The 14349-nt window shown below is 34.4% G+C and overlaps 1 protein-coding gene across 4 annotated transcripts in view; it reads right to left on the bottom strand.

Moving 5' to 3' along the window:
• The window catches only part of GRM8 (glutamate metabotropic receptor 8), a 313000-nt gene that overhangs the window by 115635 nt on the left and 183016 nt on the right, over positions 1–14349 (bottom strand). For all 4 annotated transcript variants that reach the window (XM_039726957.1, XM_039726961.1, XM_039726960.1 and 1 more), the window contains one exon: positions 5741–5941. In XM_039726957.1, coding sequence (XP_039582891.1) covers positions 5741–5941 — 201 coding nt within the window. The remainder of the gene's footprint in view (positions 1–5740; positions 5942–14349) is intronic.

The raw sequence follows: 14349 nt of genomic DNA, 5'->3' as shown, positions 1-14349 counted from the left end.
TTAATTCCCAATAATAAGTTAACACTGGTAACAACTCTTAATTTATTTAACATAAAGGCTTAGGAAATTGGACATCAGGATTCTTTGTTACAAGTGGTGTGCCCTAGTTTCCAATGCATTTGCAAACCAAGTCAGACGCCTGTGAAACTATGACAAAAGTACATAAAAAGAATTTTGAATTGAATTTTATGAATTCAGGTCTATGTTTGTTTAAGCTTTAGACATGTTTTCAAACATTTCTCTGTACTACCAAGATTTCTAAAAAATTTACACAGAATTATGACATGTGATGTAGGTATGATAGAAAAAACATCACAGATCTTAAAACTCCAGCAGACATTCCCCCTGCCACTCCCACTTCTGCAACTGAAAGATGTATCTGTTTTTTTAACACTGCACAGATTAGTGAAACTAGATTTGCTACCACAGTGAGTCCTAGCAAGGTCAGCAGGGTTCTGCCCTTCCCAACTCATTGTTAATCTTATTTATTCATATCTGATCTACTCATTTGCTATTATCTCACATTATACTTAGATACTTTTTTGACCCTATCAGAATAGGGTACCAGTGGCATCCTCTGATCCTAAGTGTTTCTGACAGTAAGAAGTTCTAAATTATGAGTTGCCTATAAGAACTCATAATTTGCAAAAAAATTCAAGACGTGTCTAATTTAAACTATTTTTAAAAGTGTTTTTTTTTTTGCTCTATGGGTAGTTGTAGACTTGAGAGGAGGAATTTTAAAAACCTGAGTGAGGAGCATAGCACCAGTACATTTTAAGGGGGACGTTTAGTTCTATTGTGCTTAATGCCTCAAAAAATGTCAAAACTTATCAGCCTGAAAGTGCACCATTTTAAACTTCTGTTTTAATGATAAATAATGATTTGAGAATGCAAATTTTGTACTCGGTAAAAGAATAGAGAGGTGTCAGCTTTCTTGAAGAAAACATTTAAAACAGTCTGAGCTGAATATTAAGAGAGTTTTGCATAGATTGATGTCTTAGCAACTTCAAAAGATAGCAAAAGAAGATTAATTTTGTAAACAGCTGATTCCACAATAATGATTCTCCAGAGGGTTCAAAATTCTTTATGAAAAACCTCATTCTTCTGGCGTTTCTTTAAATGTTCTGTATAGATATTATCTTCTCAAAAAAATTACAATGTAGAATGATCATTATTTTTTATTTTAGTTGACACCTTATTTTGAATTAGCCTGCTATCTTCTGCTCTTTTATTCTCATTCTCCGGTATTATTCTGCCCTTTCAGGATTAATTTTTCTGATATTCCCTTTTTAAATGGGGTTAATGCTGCAGTGTGTCTCAGTGTGTTCAGCCAAAATTAATCTTTCCTCAAAGGCATTAAATTAACATATCTAAAAAACAAATAACAGCAAGGCTTTCTCGTCCACTCAGACTATGAAATTAGTTCCAGAAGAATAAAGTAAAACATTGTAAAGTAGGATTAGGTGATAGTATTTTTCTTTCTTTCAAGTCCAGAAAATGCTATAGAATCACAGCAAGACTGAGGTGGGCAGGGAGCCATGGAAATCACCTATTTCAGCCCCTCTTCTTAGAGCAGGCTCAGCTAGAGGAGGCTGCCTGTGTCCAGCCAGGTTTTGAGTGTCTCCAAGGATGGAGATTCCACACCTTTTTTTAAGCAGCCTGTTCCAGTGTTATTGTAGATTTGTCACAAAATGTGAGAAAGCAACACAGTTGCTGTACTGTCACACCTATTCCCTGCTCCATTCTCTATTATCCCTGCTTTCATAAAAATATTACCAAGTATCCCTATTAATTTCCAGGAAAAATAGCCCACCAAAGCAAATAAGATGTCTCTCTTCAAGTATGTGAGTAGAGGTCAAGTGCTGCCCTTACCTTTATAAGGTATATAAAAATTTATAAGTTTAAAACTCATATTGTTATATCTGTAAATATATTTTGCTACAGAGTACATATATTTCTAAAAGTTCTAAACTGTGTAAATGTAAAAATAAATACAATTATATGACTAAAGTTAGACCAAATACAGCTACCCTACACTGCCTATAAAGAGAGAGCTTGGGAGGAGAGAGAAACACACACCAGAGAGTTGGTGGGAAGAAATAGCACTGTATCCATGCTGTAATTCTTTGCCTGGAAGGAAGTACAAAGATAAATCTTTTTCTTAAAATCAAAACAAAACCACCTTTGAAACACTTCCATCCACTGCAAATGCATGTTCAAGTCCTGTTCCTGTTAACTGATGAGCACTTATGTTGAATTCAACAAAACACTTCTCAAGAAGCACTCAGCACCTGCCAGAGTAAAAACTCTTACAAAACACCTGCTTGTTTTGTAGACAGAATAATGAAGTTAAATAGAATGAGAACACTAGAGTAATGTGATGGGAGAGCATGTTGAATCATGCCACAATTACACTATTGTGCATATTGCCATTTATAAATCTAATTAACAGAAAAACTCTTCTCTTTACAAAACTTTAAACACGAAACACCAGTTTTGCATAAATATCTCATTTGGATACAAAAAGTGATAGCAAGAATCTTTCAAATGTAGCAACTTATTAAAAGAACCTCTTAAATTATAATAGTCACTCTTTGCCTAGGAAAAAGATAAATAGGACCATGAAACTTTAAAAAGTTGATCAAAGAATATATTCATTGACCAAAGAAACAGATGGGCTGGTTATGGTCTACTAAAAGTAACCATCAAGAACTCAAGGTACTAAGTATGCTCTATCTCAAAACACTGCTTTTCTATTTTCATTTGAAAACACTTTAGATGTACACAGTAATAATCGGTACTAGTTACATGTTAAAAGTTTCTTTTCCTACTAAATTAAATTAATTTTAAAATGATCATTATAAATGAAAATTAATTGAGTCTAGAGACCATTCTTTCCTAGCTCTCCTGTGAAAAACACAGGCAAAGAGAAATCACACTCAGCAGTAACTCATATCTTGAGTGCAAATAAATTTCTTTATTTCTATTACCAATCAAGTTTTCTCCAATTTAAAATCATTATGAACTATGACATTTTCTGCATTTAGCATACAAGTGAAAGAATGTTTAAGCAGGAACAAATGTCTTTTCAATCACATCATTTCAATGTACCCTGGTGGTTATGATCACCCTTCAGTCATAAAGGTGTAATGGAATATTACACAGATGAATCCCTCAGGGAAGTGAATCTTCATAATTTTTAAATTAAAATAAACTAAGTAAACAAAAATAAATGCTCTTCAAAGAGATTTCTTGCAATCAAAAGCAAATCAGTTACTCCAATAAACAGAAAAATGTGTTTTCTCACCCTTGCAAATGTCCTCCATAAGACAGACAGAGCTCTGTCTTTCAGAATACAGATCACACTTTGTGAGGTACAAACCATGAAGTTGAATGTGTCGGCATATTAACTGGACTTGAACCTACTCACTACTACATGAGTGAAGAGGGATATACTGAATTGAGGTGAGAATTTGGTTTAATATGCATAAGGGTAGAATCATCTGGAGAAATTAATACTGTTGAAAAGGAAAAAAATGCCTGTCTCAAAAATGCCAGTTACTTCTTGACATATATATATATAATTTTTTACTGTGAATATTATTATATATTGTAATTGGCTACTCAGAGAGAATTCTGGAGGATTTTCCACCACTGTAGCTATTTAAAACCCGGATGGGCATGGTCCTATAGAAACTGATTATGCTGATCCTGAAGTAGACAGAGCGTTAGAGTAGGTGGAGGCCTTTGACAGCTTCAGATGGGCTGTGCTCCTGTGATTGCTAGGATAGAAAAATGGTATCTTGAATGGCTAAAAATCCAGGGTTTTCCTTTCATTTATCAGTTAATTTTTAATATAAGATATTATTACTGATTGAAGCTAGGACGCACATCAAAACTGATGTACATTACATCACACAGCATTACTCTTTACTCCCAGCACAGGAAGTTTTGTAGCCTATATAAAATATTCACCTCTGTCAGACACAGCAGTAGTGTTGCCCTGAAGGACAAGAATTGTGGATTAATAGGAAAAAGCAAAGTGCTTAAGACCATCTTATGTTTCTGAATGCAAGACTAAGAAAATAAAATGTTTGGGCATATAACCCACCCAAACAATTGGCACAGTGGTACGTAATGTGGACTAGCCTAGTACGGGGAATATTAAACATAATCCATGGGACAGGAAGCTAACCTCAAATAAATGGGGTTTTTTTCTTCCTTCTTTTTTCCCCCTCTCTTTCAGTAAATCACTGTTTCAAAATCAAATACATTTTTCTTAGTGTCCAGAATGCTTTCATCTCTGTTTATTGCCGTACTTAGAGTCAGCAACAGAAATCATGACAGGTACTGATGAAATATAATTATCTAGGGAGTGAAGGCTTTTATATAAAAATGTACAGCTTATTATATTATGCTAAATTTTCATGCTCACCAAATGAAAATAGATCACTTTGTGCTTTAACAACACAGACCCAGAACAGAAAAACATCTACTGGAAATGTAGGTAATTATCACTGCAAACTTTACAATATGCTACCTACCTTTTTCAGCATCAAAATATGTCCCATTTTCCAGCAACATTCTATGTTCCAGGTGTTCTTTAAAAATCACTAAAGAATCATTTAGACTTTTAACTTTATATTCCTGGAGGCAGGGATTCCCTTTTCATGAAAATTGCACAGGAAGAAAAAACTGTGAACTATAACCAACATTTGTATCAACCAAATGGTCTGGTGTATTACCTAAAGCAAAAAAGCTTCCACTCAGAAGTTAAATTCAAAATGACCTTGTACTTTTTTTCAAAACTGCTTGCAGCTGAGGTCATTGGAATAAATTGTGACAGAGAGTGCTTCTCTCTGCATAGTTAGAAGGTATGTGTAGGATATGAATTACCACCAAGTAAGGAAAAAATCCCAACCAAAACAGAGCACGTATTTCCATTTCTTTGCAAAATAATGGCAAATATTGTCTATAATAGTTATGACTTCTAATAAAACAATTTAGGGTTTTGGCAATTTTATTTCACCATCAAGTATATGCAACACATTTCAAATCTACATTCTTCAATTAATCCTGTTTGTTATTGGCCTCTACTGTTAATAGCATAAGAACCTGTAACTACATTTTCCCAGCAGCAGATCCCAGCTCCACAGAATATTGTGTAGTGTTGTTTAAAAATAGATATTGTAGTTGTGTTAAAGCTCATTAAAATACTGAGTCAAAAACAAATGGAAAAGAAGTTGGCACTGCTAGTGAGTGTTTTAATTGAAATTTAAATATGTAAAGTAAGCAATTACATCATCTGCTTATGCAGGAAATTATTAATTAATTTTAGAAGAAGATTTTCAAAAAGGTATTTTTAAAATTCTTTCTCTTGCAAACACATAAGCAACCACTGTCAAATGATTTTTACTCTGTCAGTAAGATTGTATGAGTCCTCAATTTGTTTCCATAATAGCAGCTTTTCTCTGGAATATTTTGATCGACAGATTCATATTTTTAACATCTGCCTCTTTTGGGAGCAGCTTAATGTTAGGATGAAAAATGTTAAGATGAAAAATACACTGGAGGTTTTCAGAGCAGGTGGAAAAACTCACAGTTCTGATTAAATGAGAACTGCTTCTAATCCTGTTTTCCACTGTGCCTTGAAGTATCCTATATAAAGAATAAAACCCCACTTGTCACTTCTGGAACATTTAAAGAAGAGAGGGGCAAAAAAAGAGTACATGCAACTTACCATTAAAATTTACTGCCCGGATATAGCTAAGTAGTTCTTTTCCATCAGTTGTGCTCATCCTTGGGCACAGACCAATATATCCAGGACAGAGATCTTTATGCATGTTGTGCAGGGCATAGGCCATGGAATATACTGCATCAATGACAAACTGAACTTTTCCTTCTTGTTCATAGGCTGAATCTCTCGCAATTCTTTCTAAGCCTGTGGAAGAAAGAGAAAAGAGTTTACTTCTATTGGTGTGTGCTCAAGTGTGTACTGGCATGAGCACTTGCATGCAAAAATTCACACTGGAATGTAAATAATTACAGCTGGATTGACAGGTAAAGTCAGGATTTGTCTATCCATCATCTAAATAAACAAGACAAGGAAAAATATGGCCATCTGGTTTTGCCTCTGATCATTGTACACTCTGCCAGGTATGTTAACAGTATGTTGATTTCCGGGCTAGGAAAGAGGACAGAACATTTCATTACAAGAAAAAGATATGTAGATACATGTATTTCTACAACCCAGTAGAAAAATTCTCTTTCCACCTTATTGATTTTCATTCAAGAGCTGTTTATTGTTATTTATAGGACAGTTCTAGAGCAGCCTGCTGTTCTGTTTTAGACAAATTTAAGGTTACCTTGATTTTTATCCCTGTCTATTGTTTGATAAACATTATTTAAACATCTCAGGGAAAAAAGCTGGATGCTTGCCAAGTGATGTGACCATCTGTCTCCATAGTGAAAACTGCTTATTCTACGACATTTTCCTGTATTTACTAGTGAACAATGCTTCATGTTGAGAACCATGTACTCTCTGCTGTTTTCTACAGGGACATTTATTCTTTAGAGGGAGAACAAATCAATCCATTCATATAATTTTTATTGTGCAGGATTGCCCAAATTCATCATCTACATCCAAGTACAAGGGAAGTTTTATCTTAATAGGTGATATTACTTTGTAGAATTGCTAAATAGGAAGATCAGAAAAATTATATTTTAAGTAAAGAATCAAAATGAAATCTCATGTTCTATATAGAAATTCACATGCTGATTTTAAAGGCTCAAATCTTCACTTTTCAGGGAAAAAGTGATTGGCAAATCTTGATGTGAAATTTGCACTGCTGAAATCTACTGTGAAATTCCTCTTGCCTCAGTGAACAGAACATACCCCAAGATTATCTACCAGATTATCAACTCATTCCATTTGCAAATAATCCAATCATATTATTTAAGATTATATTGAAATGAGACAAAAGTTTATGCATAATTAAAAAAACAAAAACAAAAAAACTCTATCTTTTTTTATTGTTTCTTTTTTTAGATCTAAACACAGGATTTTATCAGTTCAAGGTATCAATTTTGCTGAGTCCAAATTTATAAAAGTACACTGTTTGTGCCCGAAAATATAGTGGACACGAGATCTTTCTTTAGAAAAAGTATGCAAGCACCTATGACAAGGGAAAAAAGCCAGGTAGCGTACTCAGAAACCTTTCTTCTTCTATTTGTCTGCTGCACTTCAATACCTCCATCTTGCACTACAGTAATAACATATGAACAAATCTGTAATCTGACAAGCAGTAGTGGTTTGTGCTTTAAACACCCCTGAGCACTGGAAGCGATAGATAGCCTTGAAAAATCATGGTGTGCTGTTATTTCTCCTCAGGGATTAGTAAAAAAAAAAACACATAAAATCACTATTTCTTGAAAAGCTAAAAACCATTTGAAGAGGAAGGCAGAGATCATTTTTGTGATTTGTACAAGTGGCTTTACAGACACTTTTTAAGACATGCTCTCTAATGAATGACAAATAATTAATGAATAATGCAACTGTACTGAAAATAAATAAACAGGAAAAATCTTTCCTTGAACATGCTGAAAATTACACAATTAGTTGCAGTGCATTGCCCAGACATAAAAGAGGACATGAAGGATGGAAAACATGAAGCTTAATTAGTTTACAAATTTACTGACTTATTTCATTTGGGAACTACCTTCCAACAGCAAATGATGGATAGAACTCATGCTCTCCACTTTAATTGCTGCTGCCTTGTTAAGAACTCTGGGACAAGAGAAGGACAGAGTTTACAAAACTGCTGCAGGCACAGAGCAGTCAGTAACCTGGGTGCACTCCCAGAGCTTCCACATTCTCTAAATACAATGGTCAGGACAGGAGGAGTTAAAAGGAGATCCACTTTTATTGCCAAGATAAATATAATTCCCATCACATAAATGGATATATGTGCATGCTGAGGGGTGGGGACCTAGTGAAAAACAGAGCGGACATATTTTCTGTAATAAATTCTAACTCATTAAACACTAAATGTTGCAAACACTTAAAAAAGTATATTGTACTAAGTGATACAAAAGTATATTGTACTAAGTGATACAGATTTTAAAAGGCAAAAAAAAAGTTTTATTCTTCCCTATGTTATAAAGTACTTTAAATTGATATAAAGCATTTTTGCATAAATTTCTTCCACGGCATGAGATTTTACCTTCACTCTTCACAGATATGCTACAACAAATTTATGTATTACATAAATTATAGAGGAAAAAACTAATTTATTGGGATTTAATGTGTTTCTATACATACAAAGCGATACGGACCATCACAGAATTACAATACTTAAATCAGTCAAGCCCAGAAGGCAATAGACAAGAGGAGTCTCTGTGCTTTGCATAACTAAAAATCACAGAAAAAAAAGCTCTTTTTTCTTTACTTTTATCTTCATTTTCTCTTTCAGGATTCTCAAACATCTAAACTAACAATTTATAAGGATGACAAGAACTCATCAACTTAAATTACACTGCATTGCTTTGAATAGATGTTTATGTATAGCAACAAAATGATGCATATTGTCTAAACCATAAATATGGTCAGCTCCTCCAGATATAATATTAATTCATTGGAAGACATGATTATAATTTTTCTTCAGACTTGTATGCCAAGCAATAATTGTTTATTATAGCTTGACTCTCTGCTCTACAAGGCATGTTTCTACACACATTGGTGACTTGAAGGAACATAAAAATTTGTACCCTATAAAATAAATGTTTTAATGCTTCCTTAATGATCAATTTCTCATCCTACAGTTTTTCCTCTGGAAAATTGCTTAAGATGTGTCATTATCAAAAAGAGTGAGGAGATACTCCCAGTTCTCAAACCTGCAGTTGGCAGACCCATGGTCTGACAGTGTCAAGAACTGAGATGAGAACTGCGCTCACCAGTTCCTGACCATCTCTTCCTGATCTCCAAAACAACAGAAATCCAGGGAAATGTGCTGTGGTGTTTTCCAGCAGGTCTTCCAAACCAGCTGTTGAAAAGTGCAAACCTGACATGAGCAGGATGTCAAGATTTTCTCCAACCAATGAAGAAAGAGTGTAGATATAAGTACTAATGCTATCATCTTGGGTTTGAGAAGATCTAGGAGAGCAATAACTAGCCCAGGAAATGTCAGCTGTTCCTGGATCAATCCTCTGGAAACCTCTTTTGGGAACAAGCCAAAGGAATGATCCCATAAAGACTGTAAATGTGAAAGAGTTGCTACAGGTACTCTTGCAGCTCCTGAGCAAGAGTGACAAGCTGGGCTGTTGCTGGAGGTATTGCCTCCATACCTGCACTTCATTTCCCCTTTTCATCCTGTATTTCTTACGCTTCAGGAATAAATGTGCATCCTGCTCAGGACGGTGTAACTCGCAGGGAAAGATAAGGAGCATAACAGTACGAAGGTGAGACATGGATTAAGTGGATAGGGATGTGACTGTGGCTACTAGTCTGAGGGGGAAGAAGGTGAAGCAGGTGGTATTGTAAATTCCATGGGCATGAAATGGGAATCAAGAGATTTCAGGGAACATAATCAAGATAAATTAGGCCTTTACAACAATAAACTAAAATGTATCTTCATTAAAAATTCAAGATCATGAAGTAAATAAAGATTAATGTAAGATAGCTGAGGTAATGAATTCATACATGGGTGATGATATCACCTATGAAAGAGGAACAAGTATCTTAAACAATCAAAATTAAGCTGCTGATCTCACCTGAACGGCAATAATCTGGCAGGTGATAAATGTTGCATAATTCATCCAAGTTCTAGAAAACTTATTCTTAATGACAATCTTAAAGCACATGTTGAAATAATGTCTGTACACATGTAAGTCCATGACAATAGGAAAACTTCAGAGCAAAGTTCCTAGTAATTTTTCTCTTGAGAACATAAAAAATTCTAAATAAAGCAAGTGGATATACCTGTCTTGTAACTTGTGACATAGAGGAAAAACAATACCTTTTATTTTCCTACCCCATTTCTGAAAATCACTAGTTCTCCTAACATTTCAGAGCAATCCCATTCCTTCTGTCTCACAAATCTGTTTCCATTTAGTATTATTGAAAGCAATTTATGTAAATGCAGCCTACATTATCTCTCCTGATTATTTTGATATTTTTTAGATTCCATCCCATATATCTAGTAAAAATCTTAATTTATGTTACTTGAAAACAAAAGGCTGTATACAACAGCTGGTAAGAGCATCAAACTGGAACAATGTTGTAATGGTGCAGGGTTTGAGAAAGGTTTTGGGCACTAGAGAGCTTTGGGACACAAGAGAAGGGCTGCATAGTTTAGAAGAGTGAAGACAGCTGGTATGAGGATGCAGTGTGAGTAGGAAGAGTATCCTACTAAACAAAATATTAGACTGGCATGTCTTGTCCTTCACCCAGTGAGAACCATTTGCTTAGCAGTGACAAGGAGGGTCAAGAATCTCCTAACTGTGGATTTGTTACCAGCAAGGAAAGATCTTTATCTAGAGCCTGTATTCCCCCATCCTGTTCACAATCCCACCAACTCTTTTGTGACCTTGTCCCCTCTCATAAGTGCTGGGAAACAAATCTTTTATCGACTGTGTTTTGAATAAGGGGAGAAATCTTCCTGGGATAATGGTGGGAGGACTAGTAATGTGGAAGAGAGGAGAAAAAAATGTAATGGTCTTAGAATGTTTTCTCATGAACAGCTTTTATTCCATTTGCCTCTCTTTACCTGCCTTTTTTTATATATGCTTGTGCAGAATTACTGCTCAAAGACAGTTGGAGCATCTCTGCAACAGTTGGGGTATTTTTCCAAACTTCTGTTTTTACAAGTCTGGATTTTGGATATCTAGTAATATATTTTTATTTCATAGTTGCAATTTACTTTTTTTTTACTTACTGCTAAATTATTTATCCCCATTACTTGGCTCTCAAAACAGTTTTACTTAAGCTGCACTTGGAACCAAAGAAAGTCAAAGACAAATATTGTGTTCAATTGATTGTTTCTGTGGGCCAATCCCAATCACAACTAAAACACAGTAATTTGTAAGTGGTCTCCCACTCTTCTGCTCAGGCATGATGATCTTCTATTTGTCAGAATTGGTTAGAACTCCCCACCTTTGCAGCAAGAGTTTTTTCCACAGAAAGCTGGCATCTGTAACTAAGCCACTTCAGCAGGCTCAGCAGGAAGCACCAGGAGCATATGTTGCTCCTATTGAAGTCTTCCCGACTATTCAGCTGTTTTCCTCACACATTATGGAGTTTGATCTCTCTGAACAAATAATGCAGATCATCATCTTCTGTTACTGAAACTTAAGGGCAATGATATACGTTTATGGTGGGGGAGCTGAGTTTTCTAATAGCTGTATGGTAACAGTGATGCATGAGTTAGTTTGCAGAGAGCATCACAAAACCTGAGGCTTCTCTGTAATAGTGTGGTGTCAGTTTAGGAAGCAATTCAGAGAGTAAGCCAAGGATTATATCAATTTTCTCAGCCATTCCAAAAAGAAAATTGAGAATGTAGAAGCAGAGACAGTGAAATGAAGCAGTTTAACTGTCTGCTGTTCTCCAGCAACTGATGGATATGGATTTGTGATTTAGTGAATTGTCCCTAGATGTAATTTTTGGGGGCTATGCCTCTTTACACTGACTCACAAAAATCCCAACAATACAAAATAAAATAAAAAACCTACAAGACAACAAGACCAATTATAAAAAGTCTGAGAAAAAAAAAACAACTTTTAAATCCCTACAATTATATTGTTATTTAAAAGAATTTCCTATTCAGAAACTTCACATATTTTAAACACTTTTAAAATACAAAATAGCAAAAAGAATATTTCACATTAAGTGAATATGCCACAATAATTTTCACATTAACATCACCATAAATGGAAAACTAACTTTTTGCTTCATCCTGTAACTGAAGCATCTAAAAAATTCTTGGCCTGCCCACAAACATTTTTCATTGGAAATATCATAATCTTTTTCCTGACTTTCACAGTAAATCAGACACATGTTTCAGAAAAACACTTCTAGCAACTGCACAGTAATATATACCAAAGTGGAATTAAAGCACTATCATAGTTATATTGGAGTGTTTTGCTCCTATCACTATTTGTGACATTTCCTAGTGTTTTCTCTTAGGAAAGCAAACTAAGGTTGCATTGCTAAAATAAGATTCTCAACTTTATCATTTATGTACTTTGAAAGAGTCTCTAACAACAGTTTGAATGTTATTATCAGAGTGAAAAAATTTCCTTATCCTAATTAGTGCCTTAATATTGCTTAATTATAGCTTCTTGAAACAGTGTACAGAGTTGGGGAACACAGGCATTCAGAGTTCTCATACATTTAAAAAACAAGTCTGCTACATCTAACAGTGACATTGTTGTGTAAATTATCTTGATGAGCCAAAATTTGCTATGATGACAATGTTTAGCTAAACTCTAATGTCTGCATTAAAATAAGAAGGATACACCATAAGATATGTTGTCTCCTTAGCCAACCACAACAAGAACCACACCATGCATTTAAAAGAAAATGTGTAAAAAATAATACAGTGGAAAAAGCAATATTCCTTTCAGGCACATGACTAGTCAGTGTCTATGGAATTGCCCATGTTGGAACATAATATTTAGTATGAACAGAGCTTGATACTGGGTATAACATTTTCAAAAGTTGTATTTCCTTGCTATAAACAGATTGCAGCTTGGAAACTACAAAAGTAGAGATGTGGTTCACTGGTTCATTTTCTGACCACCATGTGTCTGACAACCTGAGATCAGAAAACAACTGCAGAAAAAAGAGAAAGACACCTTGGAAGTTTAAATTAAAGGGAGAAAGACCATTTCATTACTAAGCAAGGATGCAGAGTAATAAATAAATCTGACATCATAATAGGTTTCATTAGATTTTGTCCAGCTTTCAAGCCAGAGAGCAAACCACAGCCAACTTTTGCAAACATTTCTGTATAATATTTGCATGTATTCTGAGAGTTCCCTAAATATTTACATGGCCATTTAAATATCACTCATTCCCCTCTTGCTTCTTCTGTTTTTATTTTAGGAAAGACACTGAAATCAGAGATGCATCAGTTTTGCTAGACTCTTATATTTCTGCAAATTTCATACTACATATCATTGAGAAGTATTTGTGATCCATTGTCTCTTTCATTCCTCCATACTTCTAGCTTTAGTACATAACAACTGTTAGGCAGTTGTTTCTATCTTATTATAGTATATCACTTTTAAAAACCCTCTAATCATATCTATTTTTCTTTACTTGTAAAAGTAAAAATTGAATGCACAAGGTCATGTTGTCACATTTAAGATTTTATTGTACATATATCAATATATAGTAACACATGAAATTATGTTTCAAATCTAAAATTATGTTTTACCATTAACATTCCTTAAATTCTAAGCAAAAATAAGGAATTTCAACCTCAAAATTTGTCAGCTTGATTTATGAATATGAAATGTTGCTTTACTGATTTTTCACCAAACAAAAACAGTATAGGAAAAATGTTTTATATTTAAAAGAGATGCATTTTTCATAATTAAACCATGTCAAAAGTTTTCATTTTGTTATTTCTGAACAAAATAACACTAAAATAAAGGCAAAAACTTTCTTAGTGTTCGCTAACATGAGGATCTAAGGACTACCTTAGTGAAAACATTTTCAATGTTGTTCAAACTTTAGGTGCCGTATTTCTCCCTCAGAATACTGTCAGTATTAGTGATAGCATGAACAGGCAACCAAATATTTTGCTGACTTTCTCAATTTTGTAACAAACTCGAGGTAAGTATGTAGATAGGATCTACATTTTCTAACACAAATTACCCTGGGAATTTCTAACTATGGAAGAAATTGCTAATGTAACTAGTCCAGGCACATAGGTTAAAATAACTGGTACCATTTTAAAAACCCACAGGCTGCAAGCAATCCTATGCAGACTACAGTGTATAACTCCAAAGCCTACAGCAAAGGCTATCAGCAAGAGTAAAGATTCAGTACAAGTAACTGAATTTATTAATTTTCTGCTAGCATTTAAACTCAGAGGGCCTTGAGCACACACAGCAGTATGTACAAAAATCCTTTCTTCTCCTTAGTGACCATGAGAGCTTTCAAATATAAGGTTCATACAAGCAAGCAACTGAAAGGACTTTTGTCCGCAGGAGTATTATTTTTATTTATAAACTTTATTGACAGCATGCTTAGAAAAGGACTTCCTTCAACTAGAAAGCACTTTTTGGAAGTATATTCAGAAAAATAAGTATCCAAGCACATCACTTCCTGAAGCATTTGTGGCCACT

This window comes from Passer montanus, unplaced genomic scaffold, assembly GCF_014805655.1.
Source record: "Passer montanus isolate IOZ18808 unplaced genomic scaffold, ASM1480565v1 scaffold6, whole genome shotgun sequence".
Taxonomy (NCBI): Eukaryota; Metazoa; Chordata; class Aves; order Passeriformes; family Passeridae; genus Passer; species Passer montanus.
Note: the sequence above shows the minus strand (reverse complement) of the source record. Positions and strands in the feature narration are given on the sequence as shown.